This window comes from Symphalangus syndactylus, chromosome X (assembly GCF_028878055.3).
Source record: "Symphalangus syndactylus isolate Jambi chromosome X, NHGRI_mSymSyn1-v2.1_pri, whole genome shotgun sequence".
NCBI classification, from domain to species: domain Eukaryota; kingdom Metazoa; phylum Chordata; class Mammalia; order Primates; family Hylobatidae; genus Symphalangus; species Symphalangus syndactylus.
In genome coordinates this window covers 110,791,831-110,805,677 of record NC_072447.2, presented here as the reverse complement: position 1 = coordinate 110,805,677, position 13,847 = coordinate 110,791,831, and the positions used below count along the sequence as shown (strand labels likewise).

At 37.9% G+C, this 13,847-nt stretch overlaps 1 protein-coding gene across 2 annotated transcripts in view; it reads right to left on the bottom strand.

The window, feature by feature from the left end:
* The window catches only part of TBC1D8B (TBC1 domain family member 8B), a 74,701-nt gene that overhangs the window by 16,725 nt on the left and 44,129 nt on the right, over positions 1-13,847 (bottom strand). For both annotated transcript variants that reach the window (XM_055268600.2, XM_063635237.1), the window contains exons 12-14: positions 13,307-13,592; positions 11,943-12,072; positions 11,296-11,394 (exon numbers count right to left, since the gene is read on the bottom strand). In XM_055268600.2, coding sequence (XP_055124575.1) covers positions 11,296-11,394; positions 11,943-12,072; positions 13,307-13,592 — 515 coding nt within the window. The remainder of the gene's footprint in view (positions 1-11,295; positions 11,395-11,942; positions 12,073-13,306; positions 13,593-13,847) is intronic.

The window sequence follows — 13,847 nt, the reverse complement described above, 5'->3', positions numbered from 1 at the left end:
TAGAAAATCTAGAAGAAATGATAAATTCCTGGAAACACACAACCTGCCAAGATTGGACCAGGAAGAAATTGAAACCAAAAACAAGTTCTAAAATTGAATCAGAAACACACACACACACAGACACACACAGACACACACATCAATCATAAAAAGCCCAGGACCAGATGGATTCACAGCCAAATTCTACCAGACATATAAAGAAGAGCTGGTACCATTCCTACTGAAAGTATTCCAAAAAATTGAGGAGAAATGACTCCTCATTAACGCATTCTTTTAGGCCAGTGTCATTCTGCTACCAATAACTGGCAGAGACACAACAAAAAAAGAGAAAACTTCAGGCCAATATCCTTGAGGAGAACAGATGCAAAAATCCTCAACAAACTACTAGCAAACCAAATCTAGCAGCACATCAAAACGCTAACACACCATGAGCAAGGATGCTTTATCCCTGGGATACAAGGTTGGTTCAACATACACAAATCAATTAATACAATTCATCACAAAAACAGAACTAAAACAAAAACCACACGATCATCTCAATAGATGCAGAAAAAGCTTTCAATAAGATTCAACATCCCTTCGTGTTAAAAAGCCTCAACAAACTAGGCATTGAAGAACTGTATCTCAAAATAATAAGAGCCATTTATGACAAATCCACAACCAAAATCATACTGAATGGGTAAAAGCTGGAAGCATTCCCCTTGAGAACCAGAAGACAAGGATGCCCACTCTCACCACTCTGGTTCAACATAGTACGGACAGTCCTAGCCCGAACAATCAGGCAAGAGAAAGAAATGAAAGGCATCCAAATAGGAACAGAGGAAGTCAAACTATTTCTGTTTGCAGATGATATGATTCTATATGTAGAAAACCCCACAGTCTCAGCTCAAAAGCTCCTAGATTTAGTAAACAACTTTGGGAAAGTTTCAGAATACAAAAATCAATATACAAAAATCAGTAGTGTTTCTATGTACCAACAAAGTCCAAGCTGAGAGCCAAATCAAGAACTCAATCCTACTCACAATAGCCAAAAAAAGAGTAAAATACCTAGGAATACAGCTAACTATGGAGGTGAAAGATCTCTACAATGGGAATTACAAAACATTTCTCAAAGAAATCAGAGGTGACACAAGCAAATGAAAAACATTCCATGCTCATGGATAGGAAGAATCGATATTGTTAAAAAGGCCATACCAACCAAAGCAATTTACAGATTCAGTGCTATTCCTATCAAACTACCAATGACATTCTTCACAGAATTAGAAAAAACTATTCTAGAAAATCCATATGGAACCAGAAAGGAGCCCAAATAGCCAAAGCAATACTAAGCAAAATGAACAAAGCTAGAGGCATCACGTTTTTCACCTTCAAACTATACTACAAGGCTATAGTAACCAAATCAGCATGGTACAGGTACAAAAACACACATAGTCTAACGGAACAGAATGGAGTGCCCGGAAATAAAGCTGCACACCTATAACCATCTGATCTTTAACAAAGTCAATGATAACAAGCAATGGGGAAAGGACACCCTATTCAATAAATGGTGCTGGGATAACTGGCTAACCATATGTAGAAGATTGAAACTAGATCCCTACCTTTCACCATATACAAAAATAAACTCAAGATGGATTAAAGACTTAAATGTAAAACCTACAACTATAAAAAGCCTTGAAGAAAACCTAGGGAGTACCATTCTAGATATAGGCGGTGGCAAAGATTTCACGACAAAGATGCCAAAAGTAATTGCAACAAAAATAAAATTTGACAAATGAGACTAATTAAACTAAGGAGCTTCTGCACAGTAAAAGAAACTATCAACAGAGTAAACAGACAACCTACAGAATGGGAGAAAATATTTGCAAACTATGCATCTGACAAAGGTCTAATATCCAGAATCCATAGGAACTTAAAAAATTAAAAACCAGGCCGGGTGCGGTGGCTCATGCCTGTAATCCCAGCACTTTGGGAAGCTGAGGCGGGTGGATCACGAGGTCAGGAGATTGAGACCATCCTGGCTAACGCAGTGAAACCCTGTCTCTACTAAAAACACAAAAAATTAGCTGGGCATGGTGGCAGATGCCTGTAGTCCCAGCTACTCGGGAGGCTGAGGCAGGAGAATGGCGTGAACCTGGGAGGCGGAGCTTGCAGTGAGCCAAGATCGCACCACTGCACTCCAGCCTGGGAGACAGAGTGAGACTCTGTCTCAAAAAAAAAAAAAAAAAAAAAACCAAAACCCAAAAATGAAACAACTCCATAAAAAAAACAAACAACTCCACACAAAAAAAATAAAAAAACTCCATGAACAGACACTTTTCGAAAGAAGACCTACATGCAGCCAACAAGCACATGATCAACATCACTAATCATTAGAGAAATGCAAATCAAAATCACAATGAGATACCATCTCACACAATCAGAATGGTGATTATTAAAAAGTCAAAAAATAACAAGATGCTGGTGAGGTTTTGGAGTAAAGGGAATGCTAATACACTGCTGGTGGAAATGTAAATTAAGTCAGCCACTGTGGAAAGCAGTTTGAAGATATCACAAAGAACTTAACAGAGAACTACCATTCAACTCAGAAATCCCATTACTGGGCAGGGCATATACCTAAAGGAATATAAATTATTCTACCATAAAGACACATGTATGTGTATGTATGTCACAGCATTATTCGCAATAGCAAAGACATGGAATCAACTTAGATGCCCATCAACAGTAGACTGGATAAAGAAAATGTGGGGAGCCAAGATGGCCGAATAGGAACAGCTCCGGTCTACAGCTTCCAGCGTGAGCAACACAGAAGACGGCCACCGCTGCTGACACCCAGCCAAACAGGGTCTGGAGTGGACCTCTAGCAAACTCCAACAGACCTGCAGCTGAGGGTCCTGTCTGGTAGAAGGAAAACTAACAAACAGAAAGGACATCCATACCAAAAACCCATCTGTACATCACCATCATCAAAGGCCAAAAGTAGATAAAACCACAAAGATGGGGAAAAAACAGAGCAGAAAAACTGGAAACTCTAAAAAGCAGAGCACCTCTCCTCCTCCAAAGGAATGCAGTTCCTCACCAGCAACGGAACAAAGCTGGACGGAGAATGACTTTGACGAGTTGAGAGAAGAAGGCTTCAGATGATCAAACTACTCCGAGCTACGGGAGGAAATTCAAAACAATAGCAAAGAAGTTAAAAACTTTGAAAAAAAATTAGACGAATGGATAACTAGAATAACCAATGAAGAGAAGGGCTTAAAGGAGCTGATGGAGCTGAAAGCCAACTTTCGAGAACAACGCGAAGATTGCAGAAGCCTCGGTAGCCGATGTGATCAACTGGAAGAAAGGGTATCAGTGATGGAAGATGAAATGAATGAAATGAAGCGAGAAGGGAAGTTTAGAGAAAAAAGAATAAAAAGAAACGAACAAAGCCTCCAAGAAATTTGGGACTATGTGAAAAGACCAAACCTACGTCTGATTGGTGTACCTGAAAATGATGGGGAGAATGGAACCAAGTTGGAAAACACTCTGCAAGATATTATCCAGGAGAACTTCCCTAATCTAGCAAGGCAGGCCAACATTCAGATTCAGGAAATACAGAGAACGCCACAAAGATACTCCTTGAGAAGAGCAACTCCAAGACACATAATTGTCAGATTCAACAAAGTTGAAATGAAGGAAAAAATGTTAAGGGCAGCCAGAGAGAAAGGTCGGGTTACCCACAAAGGGAAGCCCATCAGACTAACAGCTGATATCTCGGCAGAAACTCTACAAGCCAGAAGAGAGTGGGGGCCGATATTCAACATTCTTAAAGAAAAGAATTTTCAACCCAGAATTTCATATCCAGCCAAATTAAGCTTCATAAGTGAAAGAGAAATAAAATACTTTACAGACAAGCAAATGCTGAGTAATTTTGTCACCACCAGGCCTGCCCTAAAAGAGCTCCTGAAGGAAGCACTAAACATAGAAAGGAACAACCAGTACCAGCCCCTGCAAAAACATGCCAAATTGTAAAGACCATCAAGGCTAGGAAGAAACTGCATCAACTAACGAGCAAAATAACAAACTAACATCATAATGACAGGATCAAATTCACACATAACAATATTAATTTTAAATGTAAATGGGCTAAATGCTCCAATTAAAAGACACAGACTGGCAAACTGGATAAGAAGTCAAGACCCATCAGTGTGCTGTATTCAGGAAACCCATCTCACATGCAGAGACACATATAGACTCAAAATAAAGGGATGGAGGAAGATCTATCAAGCAAATGGAAAACAAAAAAAGGCAGGGGTTGCAATCCTAGTCTCTGATAAAATAGACTTTAAGCCAACAAAGATCAAAAGAGACAAAGAAGGCCATTACATAATGGTAAAGGGATCAATTCAACAAGAAGAGCTAACTATCCTAAATATATATGCACCCAACACAGGAGCACCCAGATTCATAAAGCAAGTCCTGAGTGACCTACAAAGGGACTTAAACTCCCACACAATAATAATGGGAGATTTTAACACCCCACTGACAACATTAGACAGATCAATGAGACAGAAAGTTAACAAGGATATCCAGGAATTGAACTTAGCTCTGCACAAAGTGGACCTAATAGACATCTACAGAACTCTCCACCCCAAATCAACAGAATATACATTTTTTTCAGCACCACACCACACCCATTCCAAAATTGACCACATAGTTGGAAGTAAAGCTCTCCTCAGCAAATGTAAAAGAACAGAAATTATAACAAACTGTCTCTCAGAACACAGTGCAATCAAACTAGAACTCAGGATTAAGAAACTCACTCAAAACTGCTCAACTACATGGAAACTGAACAACCTGCTCCTGAATGACTACTGGGTACATAATGAAATGAAGGCAGAAATAAAGATGTTCTTTGAAACCAAAGAGAACAAAGACACAACTCTGGGACACATTCAAAGCAGTGTGTAGAGGGAAATTTATAGCACTAAATGCCCACAAGAGAAAGCAGGAAAGATCCAAAATTGACACCCTAACATCACAATTAAAAGAACTAGAAAAGCAAGAGCAAACACATTGAAAAGCTAGCAGAAGGCAAGAAATAACTAAAATCAGAGCAGAACTGAAGGAAATAGAGACACAAAAAACTCTTCAAAAAATGAATGAATCCAGGAGCTGTTTTTTTGAAAAGATCAACAAAATTGATAGACCGCTGGCAAGACTAATAAAGAGGAAAAGAGAGAAGAATCAAATAGATGCAATAAAAAATGAAAAAGGGATATCACCACCAATCCCACAGAAATACAATCTACCATCAGAGAATACTACAAACACCTCTATGCAAATAAACTAGAAAATCTAGAAGAAATGGATAAATTCCTCGACAAATACACCCTCCCAAGACTAAACCAGGAAGAAGTTGAATCTCTGAATAGACCAATAACAGGCTCTGAAATTGTGGCAATAATCAATAGCTTACGAACCAAAAAGAGTCCAGGACCTGATGGATTCACAGCCGAATTCTACCAGAGGTACAAGGAGGAACTGGTACCATTCCTTCTGAAACCATTCCAATTGATAGAAAAAGAGGGAATCCTCCCTAACCCATTTTATGAGCCCAGCATCGTCCTGATACCAAAGCCTGGCAGAGACATAATCAAAAAAGAGAATTTCAGACCAATATCCTTGATGAACATTGATGCAAAAATCCTCAATAAAATACTGGCAAACCGAATCCAGCAGCACATCAAAAAGCTTATACACCATGACCAAGTGGGCTTCATCCCTGGGATGCAAGGCTGGTTCAACATACGCAAATCAATAAATGTAATCCAGCATATAAACAGAACCAAAGACAAAAACCACATGATTATCTCAATAGATGCAGAAAAGGCCTTTGACAAAATTCAACAACCCTTCATGCTAAAAACTCTCAATAAATTAGGTATTGATGGGACGTATCTCAAAATAATAAGAGCTATCTATGACAAACCCACAGCCAATATCATACCGAATGGGCAAAAACTGGAAGCATTCCCTTTGAAAACTGGCACAAGATAGGGATGCCCTCTCTCACTACTCCTATTCAACATAGTGCTGGAAGTTCTGGCCAGAGCAATCAGGCAGGAGAAGGAAATAAAGGGTATTCAATTAGGAAAAGAGGAAGTCAAATTGTCCCTGTTTGCAGATGACATGATTGTATATCTAGAAAACCCCATCGTCTCAGCCCAAAATCTCCTTAAGCTGATTAGCAACTTCAGCAAAGTCTCAGGATACAAAATCAATGTACAAAAATCACAAGCATTCTTGTACACCAATCACAGACAAACAGAGAGCCAAATCATGAGTGAACTCCCTTTCACAATTGCTTCAAAGAGAATAAAATACCTAGGAATCCAACTTACAAGGGACATGAAGGACCTCTTCAAGGAGAACTACAAACCACTGCTCAATGAAATAAAAGAGGACACAAACAAATGGAAGAACATTCCATGCTCATGGGTTGGAAGAATCAATATCGTGAAAATGGCCATACTGCCCAAAGTAATTTATAGATTCAATGCCATCCCCATCAAGCTACCAATGACTTTCTTCACAGAATTGGAAAAAACTACTTTAAAGTTCATATGGAACCAAAAAAGAGCCCGCATCGCCAAGTCAATCCTAAGCCAAAAGAACAAAGCTGGAGGCATCACGCTACCTGACTTCAAACTATACTGCAAGTCTACAGTAACCAAAACAGCATGGTATTGGTACCACAACAGAGACATAGATCAATGGAACAGAACAGAGCCCTCAGAAATGATGCCGCATATCTACAACTATCTAATCTTTGACAAACCTGACAAAAACAAGCAATGGGGAAAGGATTCCCTATTTAATAAATGGTGCTGGGAAAACTGGCTAGCCATATGGAGAAAGTTGAAACTGGATCCCTTCCTTACACCTTATACAAAAATTCATTCAAGATGGATTAAAGACTTATATGTTAGACCTAAAACCATTAAAATCCTACAAGAAAACCTAGGCAATACCATTCAGGACATAGGCGTGGGCAAGGACTTCATGTCTAAAACACCAAAAGCAATGGCAACAAAAGCCAAAATTGACAAATGGGATCTAATTAAACTAAAGAGCTTCTGCACAGCAAAAGAAACTACCATCAGAGTGAACAGGCAACCTACAGAATGGGAGAAAATTTTTGCAACCTACTCATCTGGCAAAGGGCTAATATCCAGAATCTACAATGAACTCAAACAAATTTACAAGAAAAAAACAAACAACCCCATCAAAAAGTGGGCGAAGGACATGAACAGACACTTCTCAAAAGAAGACATTTATGCAGCCAAAAAACACATGAAAAAATGCTCATCATCACTGGCCATCAGAGAAATGCAAATCAAAACCACAGTGAGATACCATCTCACACCAGTTAGAATGGCCATCATTAAAAAGTCAGGAAACAACAGGTGCTGGAGAGGATGTGGAGAAATAGGAACACTTTTACACTGTTGGTGGGACTGTAAACTAGTTCAACCATTGTGGAAGTCAGTGTGGCGATTCCTCAGGGATCTCGAACTAGAAATACCATTTGACCCAGCCATCCCATTACTGGGTATATACCCAAAGGACTATAAATCATGCTGCTATAAAGACACATGCACACGTATGTTTATTGCGGCACCATTCATGATAGCAAAGACTTGGAACCAACCCAAATGTCCAACAACGATAGACTGGATTAAGAAAATGTGGCACATATACACCATGGAATACTATGCAGCCATAAAAAATGATGAGTTCATGTCCTTTGTAGGGACATGGATGAAACTGGAAACCATCATTCTCAGTAAACTATCGCAAGGACAAAAAACCAAACACCGCATGTTCTCACTCATAGGTGGGAATTGAACAATGAGAACTCATGGACACAGGAAGGGGAACATCACACTCTGGGGACTGTTGTTGGGTGGGGGGAGGGGGGAGGGACAGCATTAGGAGATATACCTAATGCTAAATGACGAGTTAATAGGTGCAGCAAAACAACATGGCACATGGATACATATGTAACAAACCTGCACATTGTGCACATGTACCCTAAAACCTAAAGTATAATAATAAAAAAAAGAAAAAAAAAGAAAAAAAAAAGTCGTCATACAGTGCATTAAAAAATGTTTCTGATATCTAAGACTATGATAGAAATTTCATATGTATATATGTGCATGTATGTGTGTGTGTATAATAAATCACTTTTTTAATAAAAAAAAAATTAGCTGGGCATGGTGGCAGGCACCTGTAATCTCAGCTACTCGGGAGGCTGAGGCAGGAGAATTGCTTGAACCCAGGAAGTGGAAGTTGCAGTGAGCCGAGATCGTGCCACTGCACTCCAGCCTGGGCGACTGGGTGAGACTCAGTTTCAAAAAAAAAAAAAAAAAAAAAAAAGAATAAGACAAGGACGCCTGGTTCTACTGCTATTATTCAATAATTCTCTGAAAATCCTACCTAATGCAATAACACAGAAAAAAGAAAAGAGGTATAAATGTTAGGAAAGGTCAACATTCTAAGACTGGAAATGACATGCTTGTCTATTCAGCAAATTCGAGGTCAACTAAAAAAAAATAGTACGATTAATGAAAGTCAATAATGCGACCGCTTAGAAAAGCAACATCCCCAAATCAGTAACTTTTACACACACAGCCAATAAACAATTAGGCAATGTAAAGGAAAAATGATCTCATCCATATTAGCAGCAAAACCATAAAATATATAGGGGTAGAATAAACCCAATAAGAAATGTGTAAGACCTACATGATGAAAACTAAAAATGCTTACTAAAGAACATTTAAAAAGACAGATTGTTAAAATGAATAAAAGCCTTACCAGGTTTCAAAGTAGACAAACTACAGTAATTGAAAGAGTGTGGTACTGTTGTAGTAACAAATAAAGAGAGTCCAAAAATAAAGCCCATGTATGTATGTAAGAATTTAGCATATGAAAAAAGTAGAGTACTGTGAGGATAAACTATTTAATAATTGGTTTTTAGAAAATGAGTGATTTCGGTTGGAAAAACATAATATTACATAATAAACAAAAATATACTCTAGGTGTATTAAAGTTCTAAATGTTAAAAAAGCAGTACCAGTACTATAGGCCAATATGAAAAAATATTTTTATAATTTGTATAATTTTAAATAGGGAAAGCCTGCTAAGTTTGATATGAAACCCAGATACTATGTAATAAAAAAGAGAAAGACTTCATGAAAATTTGTAACTTGTATAATCTGAAAGACATTATAAAGATAATGAAAGAAATAATAAGACTAGGAGGAAATATTAGGCCACAAATATAGCTGACAAAGAACTAGTACTACTAATAGTCAAAAGAGCTCCTACAAATCAATACTTAAGAACAATCTCATAGAAAAATAGGCAAAGGCTATGAATAGGCAATTAAGAGAAGAAATTAAAAAGGCTAATAAACATATGTGATCAGTGAATTGAAACCTTAAATGAAAAGTGATATTTGATCTATCACACTGGCACAAATTGAAGATTTTGTTTTGTTTTGTTTGTTTTAGAGACAAGGTCTGGCTCTGTTGCCTAGGCTGGAGTGCAGTGGCATGATTATAGCTTACTGTAGCCTGGAACTCCCAGGCTCAAGGTGATCCTCCCGTCTCAGCTTCCTGAGCAGCTGGGACTACGAGTGTGTGCCACCATGCCTGGCCAACAGATTCAAGATTTTAAATATCTGGTGTTAGTGAGAATGTGGGGAAAGGGGCATTCTTACAGGCTGCTGGTGGGATTACAATTTGGCAAAATCTTTTGAAGCATAATTTGGCAGGGACCTGTCAAATTTTAAATGGGCATACCCTTTTACCCAGCTTCCACTTCCAGATATCTATCTTGCAAAGAATATATATACAAGAATGTTTACATAAAGTATTATTTGTAAGAGCAAAAAAGGGAGACATATTAAATGTACATCAGCAGTGAATAAATTATAGCATATCCATATTATGGTATACTATTCAATGCATTAGGAAGAGTGAGGTAGATCTATATTTACTGATATTCAATAACCATGATCTATTTCTGAATGAAAAAAGTTGCAGAGCAAAGTGACTGGTATGATCTCATTTCAAAAACTATATCCTTCCAATACATATGCATGTGTGCAGACACCTACATAAAAGATCTGAAAGGATATATGCCAAATTATTTTAAGATGGTTACTTCTGGGGTGGGGAATCTACTTTTTACATTTATGTAATGCTTAAATTATTTACAGTGAGCATGTATTACTTCAGTAAATTTTTAAAAATGCTAACATATAAAAACTAAAACAAGGGGCCCTATGCTAACTATGTCACAGTAACCTCACTGAATTATTCAATTGAAATCTAAACCTGGAATCTTCAGAAATGTTAATCTTCCCAGATTTGTATCTCTGGGGACCTTGGCCTTTAAGCAAGTAGCTTTACAAAAATAACACATGGTCATGATAAAAGCTCAAACAGTACAGAAGAATATAAACAGCAAAGTAAAACTCTCCTCCTTCTGACCAGCAATCTATTAATCCAATTAACCAAAGGCAACCAATATTAACAGCTGCTTATGGAGCCATCCAAATATTAAAAAGGCAAGCATTTAAAACACAGTATTTACTTTAGGTATCCAAGGATAATAATATTCATTGGAGCACTGACTGCTATGTAGATCAGCTGTTCTTACTGATGCAGCATATCACAAATATGTTATGCTTAAATGCCAACATGATAGCATTCAACACTGAGCTGCAGGCTAGGTGTGGTATCTCACGCCAGTAATCCCAACCCTTTGGGAGGCGTAGGCAAGGAGGATCTCTTGAGCCCATGGGTTTGAGACAGCCTGGGAAACATACTGAGACCCTATCTCTAAAAAAAAATTTAAAAACATTAGCCAGGCATGGTGGTGTGTGCATGTAGTCCCAGCTCCTCGGTAGGCTGAGGAAGAAGGATGTCTTGAGCCCAGGAGGTAGAGGCTACAGTGAGCTGCGATCACGCCACTGCACTCCAGCCTGGGCAACAGAGCGAGACTCTGTCTCAGTGGTCTTGAAGGTCAAATAGTACAAAACATGTTGGAGAAAGGAACATAATTCAACCAGAAGAAAATAATTTATTTTCTCTAAAAAAGAATTTACCATAGGCTAAACCTTGGCAAGGATCTAGCTCAAAAGTTTAGTCCTTTTCATTTTATTTGCCCAGAAGATAATTTCTAAAGAAAGTTAAAGAAAAAAATTTACTCCAACTGGTTTTTCCCCATTGGTTGCATACTTACCACATTCTGTTTTGTTGTTTCCTCTAGGGTCTGTATCACATACAACCTATTTCGACAGCGCATACTGTGTATATCTTCATAGCGAATATTACCATATTTCTGCAAGAGATATGATTTCAGTGGATACTCACTCATAATAAACATCTACTTCTTCTTTTACAATTCAGTTTTATCAGACTCAATTCTTGGAGGCCTTGATTCTATTTCTAGGTAATTTCCTGACTTGTTCAATGATTTTGCAAATTTTTACCTCCCACGTTTTGGTTTTTAAATATATTCACTGGAGAGAATTCCATCTACTATGTGAATAGACTAAGTACAAAAATATGGGTAAAATTCTTAATCTCTAAGAAGTGAATAATAATAATGAGAATAATTCACCTTTTAATACAGCAATAGATGTTTAAAGTGGTCATTATTTGTGAAAGCAAGTGAATTTAATTTCACTTAATGAAAATCAAATTGAGGCACAGGAGGTTACACAACCTAGGAACAGTTCACAGAACTCATTTTAAAAGTTAAGTTGGATTTTAAGTTGTATGTCTACTTGCATTATTATCTTACACTTAATATACCACTAGAGATATACCATAGTTCAATCATTTTAAATATGCTAGGTAATATATTTATGGCATGAAAAAACTTACCTCATTTGATTCTCTAATCAAATCTGTAATATCCACTCTAGTATGACTGGTTTTTTCATCACTCACATTTGAACCCTGCTGAACATTTGAAGGCAATGGACTATCCTTATTAGTGACGTTGTCAAAGAACCTATTGAAAAGTGATAGTAATACCAGAATTAGTGGAACTACCATTATTAAAGCAGAGAAATGACACCTAATTTCTCCCTAGTTAGTTAGAGGTTACTTTCAACTGAGAGGACAAGGGAAGGTCTTATGAAGAAGTGAAACTTGTTTTTTGTTTTTGAGATGGAGTCTCGCTCTGTCATCCAGGCTGGAATGCAATGGCGCAATCTTGGCTCACTACAACCTCCGCCTCCTGATTTCAAACAATTCTCCTGCCTCGGCCTCCCAAGTAGCTGGGATTACAGGTGCCCACCACCATGTCTGGCTAATTTTTGTATTTTTAGTTGAGACGAGGTTTTGCCATGTTGGCCAGGCTGGTCTTGAACTCCTGACCTCAGGTGATCCGCCTGCCTCGGCCTCCCAAAGTGCTGGGATTACAGGCATGAGCCACCGCACCCGGTCAAGAAGTGGAGTTTGAAGACGGTTGAGCATTAGGAGGGCATGGGTGAGGGAAATGGGATAGTGAAGGAATCATTTTGGGGTTTTGAAGGAAGCAAACAGACTCAGAGAGTACTTGGCAAATACCACACAGCCCAGTAAGAGTGGAATATAGGGTATGTAGAAGCAGATAGGGGGAAATAAGTGAAGAAAGGTACACTGAGCCCATACCACAGAGCTCTGAATGCCAGAGTAAGATGTTTGTATTTTATTCTGTACATAATGGCATTTCATGTGGCATTATGATAGTTGCCCATTCAAATTTATTCATTTAGCATATACAAATGTGTGCATACACACATACACATACATACAACACATGTGCTCCAATACAAAATAGCATTCACACAGAAGCTACTAGGAAAATAAAGTTCGGCCCACCTGAAACCACATAGAAACCAGAATAACTTCCCGGCCACTGGATATTTAACATTATCAACTACCCTTTTCCTGCTTGAACTAATTCTACATAGACACTTTATAGCTCAAACTGGGAATATGAAAGTCCTAGCATACTGAATCAACAATATTAGTGTAAATGTGTACATAATTTAGTGGTTCACTTCAAAGTGATTTATTCTTGCTATATTTTTTCTGGAGATAGAGGACTGGACTTTAGGTGTAGCTCTTTCATTCAAGTGGTTTTGTAATCTCAGACAAACTGAAATTTCTAGAGCTCAGTTTCCTCTGTAAAATAGGGGATTGAACAACATCATCTCTCAAATCTCCTCCAGATTTAAATGTTATGGTTCTTACAATACCTGTTTAAAGCTGTCACAGCTTCAGCATCATCTTTACAAGTCAGCAGTTTGTCTAAATTATAGTCAAGTATTGCCAATCCCAGTTGCAAAATGGCCTTTATTCCATCATAGAAGAAACAGTCCACCACATTCACTGCACTTTCAATAGGTAGCACACTAATAAAAAGTGTGAGAAACCAAGAGAGAGAAACTGAGGAAAAGAATGTCATATCAGTCATGTGTTCTGTCAGCTGAGGAAGGTGATCCCTGATAAGTTCTTCAAAGACTGCCTGATCCACCAAGGCACCTAGAGAAATATCAAAAGAAGTTTAAAAATAAACATTTTTCAAAAGGACTTGTTTCTATACCTCCCCACTTCTATTAGCATGCTATGTATCTCATTCTTCTTCCTTAAATTATGAACTCTTTCAGAACCTCTTCTGTATTTTGTATAACTGCTAGTAGTGTCATGTACTTCAGAAACGCAATTCAAATTCATTTGAAGAGTTATTTATTGAGTCTTTATTATATGCAGAGACCTGTACTAGGTATTATAAGAGCT